The sequence below is a fragment of the Synchiropus splendidus genome, chromosome 14 (assembly GCF_027744825.2).
Source record: "Synchiropus splendidus isolate RoL2022-P1 chromosome 14, RoL_Sspl_1.0, whole genome shotgun sequence".
Lineage (NCBI taxonomy): Eukaryota > Metazoa > Chordata > Actinopteri > Syngnathiformes > Callionymidae > Synchiropus > Synchiropus splendidus.
Window position 1 is genome coordinate 17,088,974 of NC_071347.1, and position 23,588 is coordinate 17,112,561.

At 44.6% G+C, this 23,588-nt stretch overlaps 2 protein-coding genes across 3 annotated transcripts in view; one reads left to right on the forward strand and one right to left on the reverse strand.

The window, feature by feature from the left end:
• The first annotated feature begins 721 nt into the window (after window positions 1-721).
• sspn (sarcospan (Kras oncogene-associated gene)) lies at window positions 722-5,624 on the forward strand. The gene is made up of 3 exons (XM_053885966.1): window positions 722-955; window positions 2,765-2,851; window positions 3,843-5,624. The coding sequence occupies exons 1-3, from the start codon at window positions 734-736 to the stop codon at window positions 4,191-4,193; spliced, it is 660 nt and encodes a 219-aa protein (XP_053741941.1). The 5' UTR covers window positions 722-733; the 3' UTR covers window positions 4,194-5,624.
• A 4,468-nt stretch (window positions 5,625-10,092) lies between these two features.
• The window catches only part of itpr2 (inositol 1,4,5-trisphosphate receptor, type 2), a 53,216-nt gene continuing 39,720 nt past the window's right edge, over window positions 10,093-23,588 (reverse strand). The window contains exons 49-57 of one of the 2 annotated variants that reach the window (XM_053884849.1): window positions 21,801-21,976; window positions 21,568-21,732; window positions 21,310-21,493; window positions 20,027-20,113; window positions 18,781-18,902; window positions 18,281-18,446; window positions 18,045-18,205; window positions 13,508-13,669; window positions 10,093-10,789 (exon numbers count right to left, since the gene is read on the reverse strand). In XM_053884849.1, the coding sequence (XP_053740824.1) occupies window positions 10,682-10,789; window positions 13,508-13,669; window positions 18,045-18,205; window positions 18,281-18,446; window positions 18,781-18,902; window positions 20,027-20,113; window positions 21,310-21,493; window positions 21,568-21,732; window positions 21,801-21,976 (1,331 nt within the window). In that variant the 3' untranslated portion in view covers window positions 10,093-10,681. Of the gene's footprint in view, window positions 10,790-13,507; window positions 13,670-18,044; window positions 18,206-18,280; window positions 18,447-18,780; window positions 18,903-20,026; window positions 20,114-21,309; window positions 21,494-21,567; window positions 21,733-21,800; window positions 21,991-23,588 lie in introns of those variants that run through there. The other variant, XM_053884850.1, reaches the window with a different exon arrangement.

The window sequence follows — 23,588 nt, forward strand, 5'->3', positions numbered from 1 at the left end:
AATCTGTTACTTTAATGGCAGATTGCGGACAGAATACCACATTCGACGAACACCTATTCTAACTTGCATTTGGCAGATTTCAAAAAAATTTTTTTGAAACGCTTGTGTCCACAGAAGTGTGAAAATGGTGATCACCTGTGTCCTCACATGTCTTGTGGTCACATTTCCTCTTCCTGTGAGTCATGTGACCTTCTCTGGCATATGATTGTCTTGTGTAACGGCGCTGACACCGTCTACAGGAGAGAAATTCATTTTCACCAAATGTGATTTTATGGCTACAAAAGTGTAAATTATCAACTCCAATCTGTCTTTATTTTAGTGGATAAAATACAGCGCAGCCATCCACTAGCTTTATAAACAGGTTCTATCATGAAAAACTTGTGTCACAATGGATAGATAAATAAACCCTGAATAAAGAACTCAAGATTTTATTATCAGAGATGCAAAAAAACAGGGTCTGAAATCCCCAACTGACTGATGTGTCGCCACTCCCTCGTGTCTCTGTTGTGCGTCGGAGTCCCCCTTCATGTGCCCCCCTCCCCAGTCACTGCTCTATATGTGGCACTGGAGCGGCCCTAGGAATCCAGTCCAAATGTTTTCCATATTAGTTCAGGACGCGTTGGTGTTTCCAAATAGCAGTGTAGCTGTAGTTTGTGGCGAGAGGCGGGAGGGAGGGAGGGAGGAGAGAAGCAGACGGTGAAGGGAAAGTTGGGAAGAAAAGGCAAAAGGAGCAATGGGACGAGGGCAGAAAGGTTCTTCAGGAAAGTCGGAGAAAATGAAAGACGAGAGTCCGGCGCCGGAGGACTATGAGAAGGGCAGAGTCTGTCGCTTCCCGCTGCTGGTGGCCGTTCTCCAGCTGCTCTTGGGGTTGGCGGTCACGGTGGTGGCCTTCCTCATGTCGGCCATCAGTCCCTCACTTCTAGCCAGAGAGACGCCTCACTGGGCCGGGATCATTGTAAGCTCTTCTGCTCTATCACACCAGTCTAACAGCAACCCACTGACTTCTTTTATTGCATGACCTCACACCGTCCCAAATCTGGCCTTCATTCCTGACCCCTCCTCACCTGACTCAGGTGACCACTGGCATGTTTCACTCGTGTTTTTGTTGACCACCCAGCATGTGGTGCACTTGACCTGTGGAGACCCGAGAAGGATCTAAATATATTGTTATGGCTCGCAAGTCAGCCCTCACCCACCACACTTCCTCATGCTACAGGAGGTTTGAAGAGATCTGTGAGTTGGTGCCCACTCTGTGAACTTCATCAGAAGAAAAGCATAACTAGCAAGTTCACCTCAAAAAGCAGGCATCCACATTCACATCTGAAGTGAATACATTTTTTTATTATTACTAATATGCAGGTACACTTGTCCTTCTTTGCAAAATGTCTCACAGTCAAAGTCACTCATGAGTCGTAGCCAGACAGGGTTCTAATCTGAGTCATGGCCATCTGAGAACCACTAGAGCCAGGTGCCCCATGGTGGGAGGAAATCTGAGTGCCGGAAGGAAACCCGCTTAAGTGTGAAAGCAACATTCAAACTGCATCAAAATGAAATGAACAAAGTTAAATATTAGTTGTGTTTTCCTGAAGCGCTGACCTTCCTCTTTTCTTTAATATTTTACAGAAGAACGTACAGCATCTCAATTTATGATGTGATTTCGGGTTAAAGAGTCTGCTGTTGTGTGGTCTTTGAGCGAGGACAACACAACTCTCTCAGACAACTCTGACCTCGGCAGCACAACTTCAGCTCCAGGAATTTAACTCCCTCATGAGGGGGGGTCGATGCAGCGTCAGCTTTTCTCTAATCGTGTTAATGATTTAAAGCATTATTGTTGATGCAATAATCCAAATGTCTGCCTGAGCAAAATCCTGTGTTTCGGCACTTCACTTCTAAGCACTCTGGTTTCCTCTCCCTGGTTAAAAACCTGATGGGTGAGTAGCATCTGTGTCCCTCTGGTCTCATGTACATTTCAGTCACGATGTTGAGTTTTTAGATATTGAACAGTAAATAATTCATCAGGGAAGTACATCAAGTGAAATATTGCTAAATGGTGTGATAAAGTACCGGATTCAAATATTTTTCCGTATGCAACACTGCATGAAAGAAAACACCAGATGTTGAACCTTAAAAATACTTAAAATATTAAAAAATAGAACAAGATTGATGATCATCTTCTGCAGGTTTTAATTCTATTTTAATATCTGAGATACATGCTGTGATGTTAGTTGCTTCCTTGTTTCCCTACACTCTTCTTTCACTTCACCTAATCTCAAAATATTTTAATGGAGTTTGTAGCTTGCATGTTGGTCCTCTCTGAGTTTGCGTCCAAAAACTTAGTGTCTCTGAAAGTTTTTGGGTGGAAAAACAAAACATGTTGTTTGGATGCAAAACTCTGTCTGCTGCAGTCGCCATCTGTTCCCAAAAAACATCCCTGGACACCCAGCATCCCGAGTTAGATCCTCACGAGATCCTGCCGAGTGCAAAACACTGAGGTCATCCAGAACTTTCCAGAGAATCTGGAGCGCTTAAGAAGCTGAGAAAAACATTCAAATGAGACGCTGCACGTTAGTCACAAGACCGCGACTGCACTCAAGACATCGAGTGTGTGTGTGTGTGTTTGAGGTGGAGAGAGAAAACCTTATCAGACGACTGCATTCTGCTGAATCATGCACTTTTGGCAAACAACACATTCAAGCTGAATCATCTTTTGAAAGAGTTGCCACCTGAATGTTGGTGAAATTGAAAAGTGAATTGTGGCCCGCAGCTCTGCCTGGTCTCCGTGGTGGGCCTGATCCTCTACTGCGTCACGTACCGGCCGGACGAGAGGTCCTCGCTACAGTTCATCGTCAAGGTGAGTCGTGTCCGGGAGGCTGACTTTCGGGCGGTTGCACTCGTGTGTGGCGACAGTTTGGCGTCACAGGTGGTGTTGAGAAGTTTGAAGCTGTGTACCATGGAACTGCTCTCAGTATAGATGAACGCATAGAATAGCAACCCCTAGTGATGGGTCCTGCAACAGCGAAGCGCCGGCATGCGTGCCGAGCCTACGGAGCAATCCCTGCGTCGGTGCGCGTACCGCTTAAAATCACGTGACTGTGTCGACTCGTCAAAAGCGTTCCGAACTGTGTTTATAAGGAAGTGCATCTGTCCACAGGATGCAACTGCTGAAACAATCTAATATTCTTTGTGAACATCCTTGGGTGGGACCATTTTGATCTCCTATCGGAGAATAATGTATTTATTTCAATCTTTACCCAGTTTGTCTCAGATTTTCGACTTGTCTTGTTCCATTCTAATTCAAATTCATTTCAAGGTATAATTTAATTTAGAAAATTTAAAAACATTGGATTTTTTTTTTAAATAAAAAAAAAGTTTTTCACATTATGATACATTTTCACATTATTTAAAGATATGGAATAATATTGAATGCAAAGACTTATTTGATATTCTTATATACAGAGTAAATGTACAGTGTGTTGTATTGTACACAGCATAAATTCAGTCTGTCAAGTCGGTTGCCTGCAGGAATTTTTAATGTCCAGCATCTGTCAGTACTCAGTGACACAGTATCAACATAGTGTGTCACTGTGTCGAAATGCTTTATGATGCCTCATGTACCCATCATTAGCAACCCCTACAGGAAGACGTGTGAAGGTTCCTACATTGCGTCTCATCCCCGCCCTAAATCCCAGTCCCCGCTCACCGGAGACCAAGGGCTCCACTTACATAAGCGAGGGATTAAAAACAGCTTTGCTTTTAGCACAGAATTACATAAACAACACAAGCCCTGTGTGGCGTGTCGCAGCCTCACCTCCAACTGATGGCCCCTCTGCTCTCACTGGCAGCTCCTCTACTTCGTGCTGTGTGCGGTGGGACTGGTCATCTCCGTCCTGGTCATGGCGTTCGCCGGGCACCACTACAGCCAGGCCAGCAGCTTCAGCTGCTCGCAGGCCGGGGAGGACTGCACCTGCACGCTGCAGCCAGAGGACCCGGTGGCTCGCACCTTCACCTACCAAGGCGTGGCAGACTGCGAGTCCATCACCTCCACACTCACCCTCTACTTCCTGCTGCAGATCCTGCTCAACCTGGTCCAGGCACTAGTGTGCGCCATCGCCACCTTCATCATGTGGAAGCACCGCTACCAAGTCTTCTTCGCAGGACTGCAGATCAGATCACCGTCCTGGCAGAAGGTCTAGAGACCCTCCTTCGGGCTCAGTTGAAAGAGCTCAATGAAAGCCACAATGTCACCAGTGAATCTTAAAAATGTCATTCAGAAGAAGCAGCAGCTTGACTGTGTCTTCTTAAGTTGTCAGGCTTGATTTAAAACAAAATAAAAGAAAGCCCTCCTGAGCAGCGGCGGAGCCAACAGATAAACACAAGATTGTGTTGAGTTGAAAACTTCTCTGACAGTTAAAATGCTTTTGACAGTGTTGGTACCCACAGCCCTGTGCTGCAGCCTGATCTACTCACCAAACAAAGCCAGAAAGAAGGGAAAAGAAAAGGCTCAAAATAAAAAGAGAGGAATCCAGGAGTTGAAGCTGCACCTCCACTCCAGGTCTCTGGAGGATGTCCAGTCTCTCCGAGAGTCTCCAGTACAGCATTACTTTAGCAAATGTAATCCATTTTATCCTCGCAACTGACCCAACCATGAGATCTGGAACGCCACAGGACAGAAAGGAAATGGGAGGCAACTTAAGTTATGGTGCGAATCTCACAATAAACAGCCCTCAGATATGGATGACAGAAGAACCCAGTTCCTATAGAAAACTTGGTGATCCTCATCGCTCCTCACGCAGAAACAAATCACTTCAGGAAAGTCTTGACTCGTGTGTTTGTTGTTTTTTATTCTATTTGGAGTAAGACTGTGGTGATGTATTTTTCAGTACTATTTTACATTTCCTGATGCCACAAACTTTGCTAACAACCATGAGCTAACAACAGTGTGCTAACAACCGTGAGCTAACAACCGCCAGCTAACAATGGTGGGCTAACAACAACATTGAGCTAGCAACTGTAGGCCAACAACCGTGAGCTGACTACTGAGGAATAACAACCGTGAGCTAACAACAGTGGGCTAACAACCGTGAGCTAACAGCCACAGACTACACAGTGGCCTAACAACATTGAGCTAACAAACGTTAGCTAACAATAGTGAGCTAACAACATTGAGCTAGCAACTGTAGGCCAACAACCATGAGCTGACTACTGTGGAATAACAACCGTGAGCTAACAACAATGGCCTAACAACATTGAGCTAACAACAGTGAGCTAACAACTGTGGAATAACAACCGCCAGCCAACAATCGTGGGCTAACAACGGTAAGCTAACAACAGTGGCCTAATAACATTGAGCTAACAAGCACAAGTTAAGCTGTGCTGAAGTACAGTTCAATATATTTTAATAGACAAAGTAAAACAGGATGTTACTGAAAAGACTTTGAGAAGTCACTTTATGACAAATGTATAGATATAAAGTAGGATTCTATGTATTATTTGGCAAAAAATAACATGTACAAATGCTACATTCAAGTTCTCTCTTTATTAACGCCCAATCACATTTTGTCAGTTTCGTCACGGTTTGTATGGTTTTATATTTATTGTTTGGAAATAATGAAATGAAAAATAAAAATGACAGTGTGTTTTTAAGTTTCATTTGTTTAGCTTTAAGATTTCTGCTTCCTAGTGTTTGAGTCAGAGACCAAGTAGGAATGTGAGACCAAACTGAACTACTAGTTTGTTCCGATGCATCCAGCATTTCAGTTCCTGATTTATCTTGCAGTAAGAAATAAACGTGTGTCTCTATATGACTGACTCAGTCTCATGCTACTAGACTCATGCTTCTGTATTCAGATTGGTCTTGACTCGGTCTTGAGTTATTAGGTGCCTTAGACTACATCACTACTGCTTTGAAATAAACTCTTTTTCTTAATATCATTTTTATGACGCCTGCTTCAGATGAGCAGCTAAAAACAGTTTTGCTCAACATATACTTTGGTTTTATGGTCTTCTTCTGCTGGAGAAGGGGTTTTCATATGAAACTGGTGACAGCACCTTTCAACTACTTGATTCAAAGTCCTCCATGTTTCGTCAGAGCTGTACAAATACAAGCTTCACACTGACCAGTAGTGACCGGTTCAGCTGCGGGTCATTGTTCCATCATGAAAGAGTGGCAGAGCTGCAGAGAGAATGATGGGGGGATGAAGCCGGGGGTGATGAGAGGGAGGACTCAGACAAGCGCAAGCACAAAAAGTTCTCTCACGATGTGCTTGACTCATTTTGTTAAAGACGCAATGAAGTGTCAGCCGATGGTGGGACAAAACTAAATATCACATAAATCTACTTCAAGTAAGTTCAACTTGAAGTTGAAACGCCAAATAGAAACTCGCACTGCAGAAATTGGGAGCAGAATGGGGCAGAATTTATCAAAAGATATTGTCAGTTCACACTCTATTTACGACACGTCCTCCTCATACGCAAGTTGCCGGACCAACTGGTTTCCACATGGTTGTGATCACCTCAGCATCAGCTGAATAAACTTCCCTCTTGAGTCTCTGAGAGCAACGTTTCGCATCAAGCTCTGAAACAACTCTGCCACAGTCTCAAGCACCAACAACAGCGTGAGTCATTGTTACTTCAAAACTCACTTCATTCTGATTCAGGAGTGACAGAGTTACTTTTCCCAGTAGTGTTGTGTGATTACCGAAGTACGATTTGTTATTGAAAGATTTCACAGCTACTTCCAGTTATTACAATCAGCAAGACTGGAGAAATAAAGTCATCACAACGCGATGACATCACCAGAAACCAATAGAACACACCAACATCTAGATCAAAATAAACACGTCCAAAATAAAAAGAAGGGTCAGATTAGACTTTAGGAAAGAAGTTGTTTACAGTCTGGAAGCTACACAGTCCTTTCCCTGGAAAATGAGAAAAGAAATACTGAAGAATAAAGTAGGAAAGGCAGCGCCACAAATAAAACACCAACAAGACGGGAGGATCCTGACTGGCCCTATACAAACTTCAACACCTCGACCTCTGAAAACAGAACAGGGGCCCTTGAGTGGAGTTCTTCTGTCACTGTGGAGAAAGAATGATGAAGGTTAGAAGCCATTTCCCTGTTGCCCTAGGCCAGAGCGTGAGCTCCTAGTCACATGACGTCACAGTCGTATAGTGGTTAGCGCTCATTCACGTGATTCACCTTCTGCCTGGCATTTCCAACCTCAACATCTTCCTACCAATGTACTGGCTCTCTCTCCTCTGTACATGTCCAAACCATCTCAATCTAGCCTCTCTGACTTGGTCTCCTAAACACCTGACCACATGTGCTGTCCCTCTGATCCTATCATCATCCTGCTCACTCCCAGAGAGAAGCTCAGCATCTTCATCTCTGCTACCTCCAGCTCTGCCTCCTCTCTTTTCCTCAGTGCCTCTGTGTCCAAACCATACAACATTGCTGGCCCCACCACCCTTTTGGACACTTTCCCTTTCATCCTCGCCGACACCCCTTTGTCACACATCACACCTGACACTTTTCTCCAATGATTCCATCCTGCCTGCACCCGCTTCTTCAACTCTTTCGCACACTTTCCATCCCCCTGGTCAGTTGAGCCTCAGCACTTAAAATGGAAATAAAAACATTGTCAGTTTGAAAACGTGCTCCACTGAAATACACTTCTTTAATAAAGATAAAGGAAAGTGTCATTCAACACAAGGGGGAAAGAAGGCAGCACCTAATCTCATTTGGACCGTATCCATTGAAGAATGAAGCATTACACATTCATTTGCTCTCAGGAAACAAGTGCTCATAAAGTGATGACTGGACCAGGAGCGGCCACTCGTCTGGCTGCGATTCAAATTTGACACCTCATGTGACTGAGCTTCGCAGCAACACAGGAAGTCACATGCTGCTTACCGTACTCCATGTGTATTTATAATGAAACGAGACGACGCCCCCCCCCTCCTCCTCCCTCCTCTTCCTCATGAATGCGTAACAGCGCTGTGCTGAATCGATCCTCTTAGGTTGAGGGATATCAGATCTTGTGGCCCGACCGGGACCAGCGGGGAAACCAGCGAGGACGCACGGCAGCGATGCCGTCACGTCTCCTCAGCCAGGTCTCATGACACAGACATGGAGTGAACAAAACACTCTCAGTCCACAGAGACATATGACTCCATCTTCGTTTAGCTTCAACTGAATCATCAGAGAGAGAGAAAGAGCGAGGCGGCTAGTGCCACGGGGCCTATAGGTTCCAGTCACTTTGTTGCCACAGGGGCTGAACGTTCAGCACGAGAGCTGCGCTTGGATAATTGGCTGTGAAATTCTGCTCTTCTCCTTCTTCTGCTTATCTGAGAGGTCGCGGGGGCAGCAGTCTAAAAAAAGAAGCCCAAACGCACTCTCCCTGAAACCCACTCCACACCTAGTTTGTCCACCAAACTGGACTCTCCTGAATCAGCTCACTGAGTCCAGTTTCTTCTCCACACAGAGAAGCAGCAGCTATGCTCTGGACCTGAATAACTGAGCTCCTCACGGTATCTCGAAGGGAAGGGAGTGTGCACACTGATGCAGTGTCCACGTGACTTAATATCAACCAGTCGATCTCTCACTCCATTCTCTCACTCAAGAACACTAGATAGTTGAGCTCCTCCCCCGGGGAAGGATCTCATCTCCATCCAGGACGGCACCTTTCCCGGCTGAGAATTGAGCTCTTTTGTTTTAGAGAACACAAAGATCAAACAACAAAAAAACATACACTCCTCATTAAGGACAGAACCAGACTTAAGTGACTTTATTATAAAGCCAAGAAGACTCACAGTCACCATTCGCCAAGTCCTTCCCGCACATAAGTCGGACATACGCATCAGTCTTCCGTCATGATGAGGCTGTAATGTAAAGCTCTGTCAGTCCACGACACCACTCGCCTTTTCCATCACAAGCTTGGGTGGTGAGTCAGAGAACAAGATCATTGATATATGCTGACTGTCCATCAGACAAGGGGTCGTCTCGCAGAGAAGGACACCAATGCTGCCATAAAGGCTTCAAGTCAAGATGCCTCTGGGGCGTAAAGGACAAGAAAATAGAAGGAAATAAAAGGAGATGGACGGAATTCAAGTTGAGAATTGAGTCCTCACAACTCAATTCTCAAACAATGCATTAGCAGAAAGCAGAAGTATTTGGTTTTCAGCGCGTGTGTACAATCAAAATTCAATAGAATTTCGTTTCCAGATACAACCGTAAGATATATATTGTTATTCTGATGAGGTTCTCATAAGTGGGTCAAACCCCGGCGCCATCTTGTGATGTCGGCAACGCCGGTGTGCTGTTCAATGAAAGAGTAGAACTAGGGTTATGTCAGTGGTTTCTGAGGAAGAAGAGCAGGTTCACAAAACGAAGGACTTGTCTGAACGTGAAGGATCAGAGACAACGCTGAGTCCTAATGTAAATCACTCTTAAGAGTCATACATAACATAAGGCGTTGGGATAAAACTATTGACTTTCCTCCTCACCAATGCTGTGATAGGTTGTTTACATTTACAGTCGGTTTTAAAACCTGTTTGAGTCAAGCTTTCAAAGCAAAGTTGCCACCCGTCCCTCATTCTTTAAACTTGATTCACCTATTGCTTTTGACTCTCTTCATCTTTTGGTTAGAACAGGCTACACGCTCACTGGCACCAGCAGCACATCTAGCTGTCACGGAGCAGTTCAGCATTTCTCCTCTGACTGAAGAGCTTTTTTTGCATGTTGAATTTCCCCACTGTGGGATTGAAAAAGGCCTTTTACTCTAATGTAATGTAATATAATATAATATAAAATAAAGGCTGGTTTCTGGTTCTCACTCTATAACACTGCTCTGCATTTGATTCACTTAGAAATAACTGTAGTTATTTTGTATCGTAATGCAACAGAACCAAGTCAAAACTAGCTATTTCATGGTGTTGTACTTGGGACCAGGGAACCCAGGAAAAACACAGCTGCCACGCTAACTTGAGTTGAGCAGAAATGTGACTGTGTAACATGACGACACGAAAAGTGTGTCTATGCTTTTCCAAAAAAACAACAACAAAAAACTAAAATAAAATAGATACACTGCACAAGAATGACACATTTATTACAACATTTTCAGTTTGCAGATTAAAAACAACCACAGGGAAGGTAAAATGACGTCCTTGGAAAAGACAAACGTACAAACATGAAAGCAACTGGAGGAGCAACTTTCTGTACCAAAAGTTAGACAAAGTTACAATACATGTTTTAAGTAAAATGAGAAATAACTTTTTTTTATTCACATTTAAATACTAGTTTGTTGGAAATAGTTAAAAAGGCGGTGCGGTGAACGTGATGGATGAAAGTGCACTTTAGGGCTATTGCAGCGTTTACGAACGGACAAAGGCAGCTCCAACTCCAGTTAGGAAAAATACATCTCAACCGAGGCGGGAAAGCTCAAAGGAAGAAGAGTCCATTAGTGTGCACAACCCAAACTGTGCAGTCGCCGGGTTTCGACAAGTCGGAGTTAACTGTGACCGTTCACACTTGCTGTTGGCGACACCGCGTCGGCAGAGGTGGACATTTACTCACCAGCTCTCCACGAGACACAGCCAAGTGACTGAGCTCGACTCAAGGGTGCCACTGGATCTGTGGCATATGTGTCTTAGCGATGGTACCACGTCAAATATGGTCGCAGGTCTAAGGGCAATGGTTGTTCTTCAGGTTGGAGCTGTGGGTGAAAGAGTTGTTCGGTTGAGCGGGGCCCAGGAACCCAAGTCTCTGCTTGTTCTTCCTCTGCTCGGTCATCTGTGGAACACACGCGGGAGAAAAGACGGTCACAGACGGACTTCAAAGTCATCTAATGCTCCTTCCTAGCTTCAGGTGGTCTCGTCCTCAAAATGAAAGCAGTCAGATGGAATCCATAACTTCCATTACAGCTGCTTTGAAGCACTAATGTTCCTTGCTCCAGAGGTCAACACTTCCTATGCCAATATCACAGACCCGGAGGGTTAGCGCCACAGTAACCTGAGTACAGGACAGACAGGTCAGGTCAGACCCCCCAGGGTAGCCCCCAACTCAACCCCTGTCCAAGCCACAGAAAATGGACCTAATGAAGAAGAAAACACGGGTCTTGATCCTGTTCCACCAAGTCTTTATTAGACGCCTAAAAAGGTGGCACCAAAGCCACATGCTCTCCAGCAAACGCGCCACCACGTGGGCAGGACTTGACATCAGTCTATCACGTGCCCTGCCGAGGTCATTCAGGAGTCTCGGCTTTCACCGTTTTGCAAAAGCACGACATAATAAACTGATGTGATTTAAGATGTGTGGAGGAATGAGGAAGTAAGAAGTTCACAGAATATTTCATCAGGACATCGGCGGGTCAAGACGTGCTTGTCACACATCGCCACCATGAAAAAACAGCCATCACATGACCTCACCACAGAGAGAGAGAGAGAGAGAGAGAGAGAGAGAGAGAGAGAGAGAGAGAGAGAGAGAGAGAGAGAGAGAGAGAGAGAGAGAGAGAGAGAGAGAGAGAGAGAGAGAGAGAGAGAGAGAGAGAGAGAGAGAGAGAGAGAGGGGGAGAGAGAGAGAGAGAGAGAGAGAGAGAGAGAGAGAGCTCATGTGTCGACTATTTCATTACACAATAGGATCGCTGTCCTCTGGTCATGAACACGCTTGGCTATAGGAGGTGCTGGCTCTTGACCTCATCCTAATTCTCCTAGTGACTTCACGACACCATTGTGAGGCTTCAGGGTGAGCCACAGAGAAGCTGTCCACCTTTGGTACAGCTCACCGTCACGGCGTGTCGCTGCACTCATGACAGGAGAGATCAGCAGGCAGACACTGCAGGCCGAGGTCAGCGGAGGTTGTTGTTGTTGTTTTGAGCAGGAGTTGTTTTGACACATCTGGCAGTGGAGGAACAAGGACAGGCCTGTGACTGGAATCACATGCGAGCGAGGCAGGTGATGAGAGCGAGCACACAGTCTCTTCCTCTCTGCCGCGGGCTCTTGGTCGCCCTCTCAGGGGAGGTCGACTGCTTTCACCGTAGCTAGCAGACACATACAGACTCAGGGACGTGGTGGAGGACAATCTGTGGTCATGTGACACACTGTCTCGGGGTCAGTGTTAAAGAGGTGCAGTGAAACAATAATACGCTCCAGTCTTGTTGAATCCCAGTGAAATTATTGGATCAAGATCACTTCAATTGACAAGTCTGACCTGGTCCAAATGTAAGATTGTTCAGATAGACACGCAAGAGCGTGACTTCAGATGAAATCAACTGTTTTAACCAGACACGAATGTAACTGTTAAGTGCCTAGAACTAGAGCAGCATGAATTCAGTTTGTCAAACAAAAATGGCTGACGTTTCTATAGCACTTTTTAAAATCCCTGCTACCAAAAGCCGTTGATGATATGATGATGTTCGCTCTAAACTACGCACATGCGCAATTCTGCACAGCCGATACGATTTCAGCACAACACAAATAACAAAAATTAATCCTGAATTGGATAGAAGGCCGCTTTCACACTGCGGGTTCTGTCTCGAGACAAAGATCTTTCCGCTCAGAAGTCCAAGATGTGAACACAAGCGAGTAGGGTTTTGGCCACGGACTTGATCCCGACTGGAGACTTGCACTTTGTCTTGAGAAACTGTCAGTGGGTGGTGAGCTTCTCTCCTCAGGCGACTCGGCGCTAGATGCCGGAAACTACGTGTACAGCGCGACTCCACACAAACATGATAAATGCCGGGCAGTGAAGGGTCTGATCGCTGACTGGGCGCACAACATCGTTCAAAAACAACTTCTCAAACTCCCAGAACACTGAGGTGTGCAGGTGGAAGCAGCAGGAAAATCGCGAGAGAGAGAGAGAGAAATTGCATCTTAAGGTAGGAGTCCAGGTCAGTAAATCACAACCACAGAGTCGAGCCTAAACATAACATATAAACAGGTGATTGATGTTAGAAAGGTTAAGCATAAAAATATGATTTCCTGACGTGACCAGCCTTCATCAATCGAGCCAAAACTGGCAATAACAATGTAAAAGTAAGACGAACAATATAGTTTAAGTAGTAAAAATCCTGTTGATACTAGAGTAATTTTCACAATATTCAAAGTTACACAACAAAAAAATTCCTAGTCCTATCATAAGCAAACTAATATCTTAACACAAATGAGAATGGCTTTTTAAACTTGAGCAGAGTCCAGTTTTCAGCAGTGCAGAGTACAAAAACAATCTGTTTTATCTCACTGCAGCAGAGCCAGTTTCCTTATTACACCACCAACAGAACTAGTTCACCGTCTCATCCCACCAGACGTCTCGACTCACTACCATCAATTTGTGGGTTTTGTGCAACCTTGACAAGTTCGCCATCATCGCCATGACGTCCCTTCATCACGAACATTGTCGTCCAGCTAGTTTATATTTTATCAGGCAGACAGTTGGTAGTCTCTGCCAAGCCTTTTAAAAATGACAGGCAGGCAGTCTGTTGATCGACACCAAGGAGAAAATAAGGCAACGTACAGATTCCTTGAGCTCTGCCAGCTGACCGGAGAGCTGAGTCACCAGGCTGACGGTGCTTTCCAGTTTCTCCTGCAAGGAGCGCATCTCGTTCTGCTCGCTGTCGCCCTCGCTGCTCACCAGGGACATGGCTCTCATCCGGGGGAACCAATCCAGGTTCCTCTCCTGGAAAACAGCACAGTGAGACAGATGGTTAAAGCAAGATGTTTCAGAACACGACGGCCACAACTGTAGTGGTTGGTTGAGAGCAGCTAACTGGTATCTCTCAAGCGTAGTCCTTGCCACTTTTTCTTTTCCTCCTCTTGAGTTGCTCCAACAAAGATGACTGAACCTGGTGGACCTCACTGTGGGATGTTTCAGCCAGTTACGCAGGCCAGTTTGCCTTATGTCTGTGTCACTGGCATTAGTGGCAGAGCTCCAGTCGCAGTCCCCACAATTTCACAACGTGTGTTGTCCTAGATGAAAATATTACCCACATACCGAAGCAGATTTTTGATCGTCTCATTTCATTTTTATCAGTGTCAACTGATTGGGATCTGGCATTTCAATTCTCCACGAACCCTCGGATAAAAGATGAGTCACTGAGCTCTATTACAAACACAACTAATATCGGCGCATGACAAACAGTGACATTTAGGGATGGTAACTAGCTAAAACAGGGTCAACTGTACTAATAATACATTTAATTGAAAAGGTCCTTTCAGCCAGTTGATGTCAGCGCGCAGAAGAACATTCACAGAAGAAGAACATTCATAAAAAGATGGATGATGGGGAAAGAGGAGTGGAGTGGGAGCGGGGGAAGACAGACCGATACTAGGGATGGACTGAAGTCGATACTGAATTAAACCAGGGATGAGGTGTGAGGAGGGAGGCGTGGTGATGAGTTCTGGACCAAGTGAAGTTCAGGGAAGGTTTTCTGAGTAAGCCAAGGTGGAGGAGAGTCACAGTAGGCGGGAGGAGAAACACACTCCTGGGTTTGAAAAGACATCTGTTTTTCCAAAAGTTGTTTGTTTAAAAGCAGAGAGCGCACCAAAGTGGAAGCATGTTATGACAGAGTATTAAAAAAATAGTGTCCAGAGTATTTGTCTCCTCCTGAATGGCGTTGTTTGGTCATCAACCTTAGCCGGTTCCTTCCATTTCTCTTAGAAACAACCACACACAGCTGACTGAGTCATTTCATGGGGACTGCTGGAGCATTGGAAGCGTAAAATAGGTTCGAACATTCAATTCAACACAGATGTGACGTACAATAAGGCCACCTCCAGTGCACGTCGTGAGCCAGGAAGGCTACAGTGGTCAAGTTGTGCTGCTCAACAAGCTCTTTCCATGCAAGTGGTGTTGCTTTCAATAACCGATACTTTGTCCCAGGGAGAAGGGAATCCAGTAAAAGATGACAGAAAATTCATGTCAGTGTCTCTAAGGTTATGAGGTGGAGTTGAAGCGAACCACAAAAATGCTTTATTACCCTCCAAGAATTAAACACAGGGTGACAATGATGGCAACAAAATATCAGGCTGTCACAGAATGCAATGTTTCCGTTGCAGCAGTACCTTCTACTGGAGCCTGTTTAGGCCTCTAAAGGTCAAAACACTGAGACCAACATACATACATAAGCAGCACCTTTTTTCCCCCATAAATGTGAATTTCTATCGATTATAAACTTTTAAGATTTGAATTGTAATCCCCAACATTATCTCCGTGGCTGTTGAGGGAAACAGTTCCTCTACTGAGGCGCCACTCTAATGTTTCACAGTGCCCATAACATCTCAATATAAAGCTCATTTTTACCGCTCACATAAAGAGTCTAAAGAGAAGAGCTCTGCCCTGCGTCGCCACAGATATGAGCCTCACTCATACAGTCACTGATCGATTTGCTCCCATCAAAGGCATTAAGTGATTCCGGGAATGGAACAGACCGCCGGAATGTACGATCACCCATGTCAACCTCAGGAGCAACATTAAAACCGTGACCGTCTACAATTGGAACATTCACGAGCTCATCCTGTTGCTGCAGCCTCATACTACAGTGGTCTACTGTGCGCCGCGCTGTTGGAATAAGTCGGACTCAGTGTTGCACCGCTGATCAATTTAAACACCTCAGTGAGCATAAGTTTACAGATGTTCACATGTTTGTGACCACAGTGCTGGTGTTGCACGTCCCCGCCATCACGCTGCTCGCCAGGAGCGCAGGCTTGCATCACAGTACAGTGACATCTCAATGAATGCTGACCATGTTAACATCTGCAGCTCAATTCATCTTTTTTTCCTTAACTTTAAAAGTATTTTGCTTTACTCATTCAGTCGCCATCTCTGAAATGTTAACATGATTCGTGATGCATCATGTTTAAAAACAAAGAAAAGACAAATACAAAACATAATTTTAATTTACAATAAAGATACTTTTTTTTCTACAAACTTATTTCATTATTTATTGTCTCTATTTTTACTCAGCAACTCTCACCAGTTACACAACAGATGATTTTAATGTTCTTATCGAGTGACATGCTGATAATTTCCTCTTAAAGTTGATACCAAGCCTTTATCAAGTACAGTGACTGACTTCAGTCACTCTGCAGCGGTCACGCGTGCTTAAGTAAATAGATGTGAAGGTGAGTGAGCGTGTGTGTGAGAGGGAAGCAGAGAGTGAAAGGAGCCGGCGAGCACATGCCAAGCTGGCTGAGCTATTAGCAGGCCACTGCTTACGTAAGAGCCCGAGGCTGCTGCCTCACCTGTGCACTCTTCAGTAACGCTAGTCTTATTATTACACACGCTGAGCTCATGTGTGTGTGTTTGTGTGTCACATGCATTCAACACAATCACGTCACCGCGGCTACACAAAACGTTATTTCCTCACAAGTGAAGAGACTCAGCACCTGTCTGATACTGGAACATCCACAGCCAAAAGGAAGCAGAGGCTCCTTGAATGACTGAAGAACAAGAGTGTTTCTTAAACACTAAAAAACAACATGACAGAAGGCTGTCCTTTTTTTTTTAATTCTCCTTGAAGTCACCTTGAACTCAGGGGGAACATAAAGAGGGAGAAAGCATCATTTCCTGGTTTATGGAGAGGAGGGTTCATCCAACTGAACTTATATGACCTATTTTCCGACTTCATTGACCTTTGTCAGGCAGCATTTCTCAGAAATAGAGAAGTGACGACTCATGGTCCTCTCGTGGGGTTAAGTACTGTCATCCAGTGGAAATGCAGGGACGAAAAAAAACAAAAAACAGCGGATTAACACTTGCTCCTCGTACAGAAGAGTGCTGCATCATCACTTTCTCCAACTCACACGCAGATAACGTCAGCCTCACCTGTTTGTGTATGAATGAATCTTATCCTCCTCAAAGCGGAGCCGTCACGGGAGACGCTCCCTCACTATGCGTAATCTGTCGGCACCGCCTCCCTTCAGTTCCCTTCCTTGCGTCGGGTCAGTGACGCCGCCGGACCGAGTCTAATGAGCATTTAACCGCGCTCAGAGGGTTGGACGCTCCTCAGCGGAGGCTGGGTGGAGAATCAAATGGTGCAGACCTGCAGGCTCAGCATCAGTCTTTGATCACTGGTCTGTTCCATCGTGATATCACCAAGTGCTGGTTTCTGCTAACTAAGGATGGATATGCCAAGCCCCGAGGTCACTTTTTTGATGAGCTCAGCATTACTTCATTGAAGTTGGGTACGACTCAAACTTGCAACAGTATCACTTAAAATGTGTATGTGTGTGTGTGTGTGTGTGTGTGTCAGGTTGATCCTCACTTGATGGGTCCAATTCTTGACGAAACACAATCCTTGTAAAGACCTTAGACCAAGTATAGCCATTTGTTTTGGAGAAGGAGGTTTAGGATGAGCAGCCATGGAAAGCATTATGTCAATGAGAAAACCTCACAATGTCCCCACAAGGCTAGAAAAACAAGTGTTGTGTGTGTGTGGGTTTGTTTACTCTGCCTCGTGGGGACCAATTCCTGACAACACACTATCCTTTTGGGAATGTTATGTCCTTGTGAGGACCCCACAGGTCCAAAGCTCATCTGACTTACGACTTGCTCGACTTACGTCCACCTGTACTTACGACCACGACCAGCAGATGCTTATTCTGTTTTTATTTTTTATTCAATGGCACCGCAGCACGTAGCAGCGCGTACGACAGTTACGGCAGCACAGTATCCCAGCACCTCACTGTCACACAGAGATCTACCACTACAGTAGTACCTATAACCCTCGCGTCGGCTATTTTGAATGGCATTCCACTTACGACCAATCTGACTTACAACCGGTTGGAACCGATCCCGGTCGTAAGTCGGACGTTACTTGTAATTAGGTTTAAGTTTGGTTCAGAGTCCTGGTTAAGGTGAGCCATTTGTTTTGGGTGGTTCGGTTGAGGGTGAGAGCCTGAGGAAAGCATTATGGCAATGAGAAACCTCATAATGTCCCCACGGAGATAGCAATACAAACGTGTGTGTGTGTGTGTGTGTGTGTGTGTGTGTGTGTGTGTGTGTGTGTGTGTGTGTGTGTGTGTGTGTGTGTGTGTGTGTGTGATCCACTCACTCCGATCATCTGGGCCACGTAGCTCTCAGGTCCGGTATACTCGGTCGGATCCTTCACTCTCACCAGAACCAGGAAGTAAAGGTAATGCCACATGTTGTGTTCAAACTTGATGTGTTCCTCAAATGAGACCGTCTTGTTGTCAAATTTGTCTCTTTCCAGCCCTGAGTGACATGAACAACACAGAGACGGCTTGAGAAATACAACGCAAAGGAGTACGGTAACTTGCTTGTACACACCACAAATGAAGCAGGTGGTTTTAAGGATCTCCTCCTTCCTTTGTTTCTCACTCCTCAGGTCAGCAAACGTGTCGATGATGACACCAAAGATGAGGTTGAGAACAATGATGATGACAACAAAGAAGAACAGGAGGTCGTAAACCACCCGGGCTGCAAAAAGAGGCTCCTGCGTGATCCAGAAACACAAGGACAGGCATTATTAATATGCAGTCGCTCGGACCGTAAACGTTAGCAGCCAAGTGAAGGCACTCAAGGGACCAGAAAGCCCAAGCAGAAAAGGTAGGAAACCAAGTTACGGAGGCCAGATGGTTGGATGTAGGCAGAGTACATATTGGAGATGAAGGTACAAGTTGAAGAGCAAGACAAGCATAAAGGTCTGTGGATAAAGGCGGACATGAAGAAGATGGGTGTGACGGGAGAAGAGGATTGAGGAGGATGGTTTTCTGAAGGGAAATGCCGAAAGACAGAGGCGTGAGAACAGCAGGGTAAGAACTCTTCACCGATTTGGAAGGCCTTCTGAGGATATCTCCCACTCCTCCTCCATTACGCAGCCCCTGATTCAACACTGTGATTATACACATGAGCAGCGTGTCGCACACCCGCTCCGTCCCATCGTCTTCCTCTGTACAGGGAGAACAATGTATGAGCAGAAAGAAGGGGCCAACATTTACAACCCGGCACACTCAGTTCTTCATTGTCAAATCCCAATAGGTCTGTGTCAGTGTGGCTGTTGCTGTGTTTGATTCTAGATGTGCTGCTGATCATGTTCTACAGTGAAGATGAAGGCTGTGCATTGGTTTGGGTAGATGAGATGTCCAGCGAAAATCCATCCTCAGAGAAAAGTACTGATCACAGAGAAATTGTGAAATGTCTGGAGACCATACTCATATTTTCTGGGACTGTCCAGTGGTGAAACCCTTTTAGGAAGAAATCAAAACTGAAATGGTAAAAATGATAGCTCAAAATCTTCCTGTGAACACATCATTAGTTATATTGGAAGTAATACCTCAAAACCTGTTCAGAAAAAATTAAAGATATCTATCAGCAAAAAGGTATCAGCAAAAAGTTTAATCACTTTAAACTGGAAGAAACCTGGACCACCATCAATTAAAAATTGGGAAAAAAATTGAGAGATGTATACTGTATGAAAAAAAGAACACAGCACAGCTTCAGTTAAAAATGTGTAATTCCCTTTGTATTGGTTTATAGGGTCGTTTAAACAAGAATGTGCGGACATATGTCTCAAGGGAATTTGTTTTGTATTTATTTTTATTTGTGTTCTCTTTATAGATATATTATTCTTATATACTGTATATATATTGTTCTCAGAAAACCAGTAAAAAAGGTTAAAATAATAATAATAATAATAATAAAATACACCATTAATACATCAAACTTAAGAGTTTGAAAACATCTCGCGCAGTATGGCATTTCAGGAAAGAAATGTTTTCTCACGGCAGGAGGGTGGTAGAAAAAGAGGAAGTTGAGTTCACGCTTGTGGGGCCCTATGGTGCAGGTGGAGAAGCAGGAGTACAAAGAGTGTGAGTCATTCCCCTCAGCCTCATCAAGTCCCATTGTGTTCACGCCTGAGAGTGTGTGTGTCTGTGTGTGTGTGCGTGAATGCATGCTCAGTGCACAGATTGTCAACTGCAAAGGTCACACCAGGAAAACAACCCACTCTTATGTGACGGGCTGCTTTATTTAGAGATGATATACATCAAGTTTTCTCATTGATGATCAGCTTACCAGCGATTTTGTCAGCTGACGTAACTGGACAAGTATCTTTTGAACACGAATGTGCGTGACTAGAACCTTGCCACAGGTCAGGCTTTCCTGAAAACACAAAAATTGTGATTTTTTTCTTTTAAATCAATCAGTGCATTCAGGTTATGAAACAACTACTATGACATAATTGGTAAGAAAGATATAGCAAGATGTTATATAAACAGACGCAGCAGCTGCCAGGTGGGCGGTGAAGTGTCGCTGAAAACAACCTGAACAAGTCATTTGCACATCCGAAAAAGCTGTGTGCAGAGAAGTGAGGCACCTCACTGGCCCGACTCATCCGGTGTGTAACAGACAGGAGAGGGTGTGCTCCAGGTCAGAGGGGTCAGGGGACAGAGGGGCTCCTCGGTTCAGACTGAGCAACAGTCGTGACTGCGCTCACCCCTGAGGTAACAGAAGCGGAGCTGTAAACTCAGCTGGTTACATAACGTGCGGCTCCGCTGCTGCGTCTGCTCTATTCATCAAAACACAGGATGGTGCGGCCACCAGGTTATGCAACAGGTGCACATGTGTGAGCGAGTTGTCTGTTCTGACCGCTGGAGCACAGTGCCAGGACTCATTAACGCGCACACACACACACACACACACACACACACACACACACACACACACACACACACACACACACACACACACACACACACACACACACACACACACACACACACACACACACACACACACACACACACACACACACACACACACACACACACACACACACACACACACACACACACACACACACACACACACACACAGGTCACTCCTCAGGCACCACTGTTGACACAACATATGTCACCTTCTGCACCCATCACACAATAAAGTGCAATAAACATGATGATATTGGATTCATTTAAACATATGCTTTGTGCATAAATGGGGTTGACACATAAACACCTAATATAATTATGTAAATTTGTAAACTATAAAGGACTTTATTCCGCAGGATCGAGTTCTATGCTGACTTTGATCTTAGTATCCCAATTAATAGTTGACTGTTTATGAACAGATGGCTAGTAGTAACCACTGATGCACACTGCTAATGAGTGTGTTAGTTAACGTGTAACTGTGTTTACAACGTCAGAGAAAGTCGGAAGATCAGAAGGAAACTTTTGACCCTCACGTTTCTTTGCAGCTGCATCAGATCACTCTGTTACATCACATTTTTCAATTAGACAGCATAAGCGCGACTGCAGGCTTCAGATCACGGTGGGGGGAAAACACAAGCTCTGATGGCTGACCTGCAGGGGGAAGGCGGTCCACCTCCATGCGAAAGTCGTCCTTCAGGAAGAGGAAGCCGATGATGGAGAAGAAGTAGACGAGAAAGATGGCCAGGACGGCGGTCAGAATAATGGAACGGCCGTTTCTCGTCACGCTCTTTATTACATTCAGCAGCGTCTCCTCTCGGATCACCAGGTCAAACAACTGCAGGGGCAGCACAATGAATTCATTGAGAGACCTTGAGTCGTAGCTCCCAGACTGCGTGTTAGATTAGTTACCAAAAAACTGTAGAAGAACTCGTGCACAAAAAGGCCCAGGACGCAGATGATGGCGTAACCGAGATGATAAATAAACAGCATGTCCATCACAACTGCTTTGTATCCTCGAGTGAAAGTTCCCTGGTTTCCCACGAAACTCACAAGGAAGACCAATTTGTTGAAGAGCTGAAACACGCCGCAATGTTTATATAATAAATAATTCCACACCAGCAAGTGCTGTGTCATGAACTTACATTGACTGTACCTAACAACAACAGAGCAGGAGCCAGGCCCATAGTGTAGATGGCTCGAAGGATGAGGGAGACCAGGAAGAAGAAAATGCCCCATGGTTTAGGCAGAACTGGAAGTAGAGTGGTGATGACTCCCAAGGCCACCCACAGGCAGATGTTCCAGAACGGGGACAGAGTACCTGAACAAAAGTGGCTTCAGTGACACGTGAAAATGGTGAGTTACAAATAATGTCTGCTTTCTCAATGTATATGCCTTGCAGGTTTGCAGAGTTGGCAGTTTCAGTTGCTGAAGAACATGTCAAACTCAAGGGGACCAAGTCTGGCCCACCAAGCCGTTCTACACGACCAACAAGCACAAATACACACAGTTGGCTCAACATTCTATTAGTCACTAATACAAATATATTTCAATGTCTTGATTCATGAGCTTACAACCTCAGATTTAAGACAAGGATCTTCCTAGATTTTAAAGCTACTGGTAATAATGCTTTCCTCTTGCAAACATTTGTTACCAGCAACAACTGAACATATTGTGATGATTCTTCTTTAGAACAGACTTGGCTTAAGTGCGGCCCGGGGGCCACATGCGGCCCGATGCCTGTATTTTCACGGCCTGTTTGATGTCAGACTAAAACTTTCTCTTTGTAGGACACCACCACCACTTCAGCAGTAAATATAGCATGTTCTTATTTGAAGACTATAATTTTCTTCTTTTCATTGGCCATTTTTGTGTTTTTCTTTTTTTTTTTTCCTCAAAATACATTGAAGGAATATTGAAAATGTCTGGTCCACAGTAATGATGATTTATATTAAAATTAAATGCATATAAAATGAAATATTTCAATAGGTGTCATGGAATATTTACACTTCTGAATATTCTTAATTACATTTCATCTTCTTAGGTTCATTTTGTCCTAGTTACTTGCATATATATTTTGCATATTTTTCCGTCATGTTTTGTAGTCACCGCTGTCTTTCTTTTGATAATGGCCCCTCACAACAGTTACAGTTTCTAATGTGGCCCTTTAGGAAATGTAACTGCCCACCTCTGCTATAGAATAACCTCAGAGGCAATGAAAGGGCTCAAAAAACAACAACGTAGGCATCACTGGCCACTCTTGCGTGGTTTATATCTTCTTTTAAGTTACATATAGAACAGATGCAAAAAAAAAAAAACATCATAAACAAGCTTTTATCTAGCACAGTAACTTCACCAGTGTCTTCCACCACACTTTATGTCAAATCCCGCCCTTGTGAAAGGAACCTTCCTAACACAACAAGTGCACACAATGAACCCGGGAAACCACAGCTAAAACCTCACAAACAACAGACCTTCAGTGTACAACACGCTGATGTGTGTAATCCTTATGGATTCTAATGGTTAAAAATGTTGAACAATCACCCTTTACCTGGTAAAAAAAACTGAGTGAAAAGGCTAACCAGAAAGGACATCTGCTCACTGAACTTCCTGATTCCACCTAAAGTTGTGTTTGCCACTGTCTTTCTTAACACTTCAAAAACGTAAGACTGTATCACCTTATTGCAAGTCAGTTTTATTCTTTCAAAAACACATCCAGGAGCTGAGATAACTCACAGAGGCTGAGTAAACTGGACAATAACAAGACTGGAAAGATGTTGCCTGGTCTGATGAGTCGTCATTTCTGCAAAAAAGCAATCATGTTCTCAGGCCAGCATTTGGTCCTAACAGCATAGAGGCGGTGATGTAATGATGTGTGTGAGAGATTTTCATGGCACACTGTGAGCCCTGCAGTAGCAATTGAACATGATGTT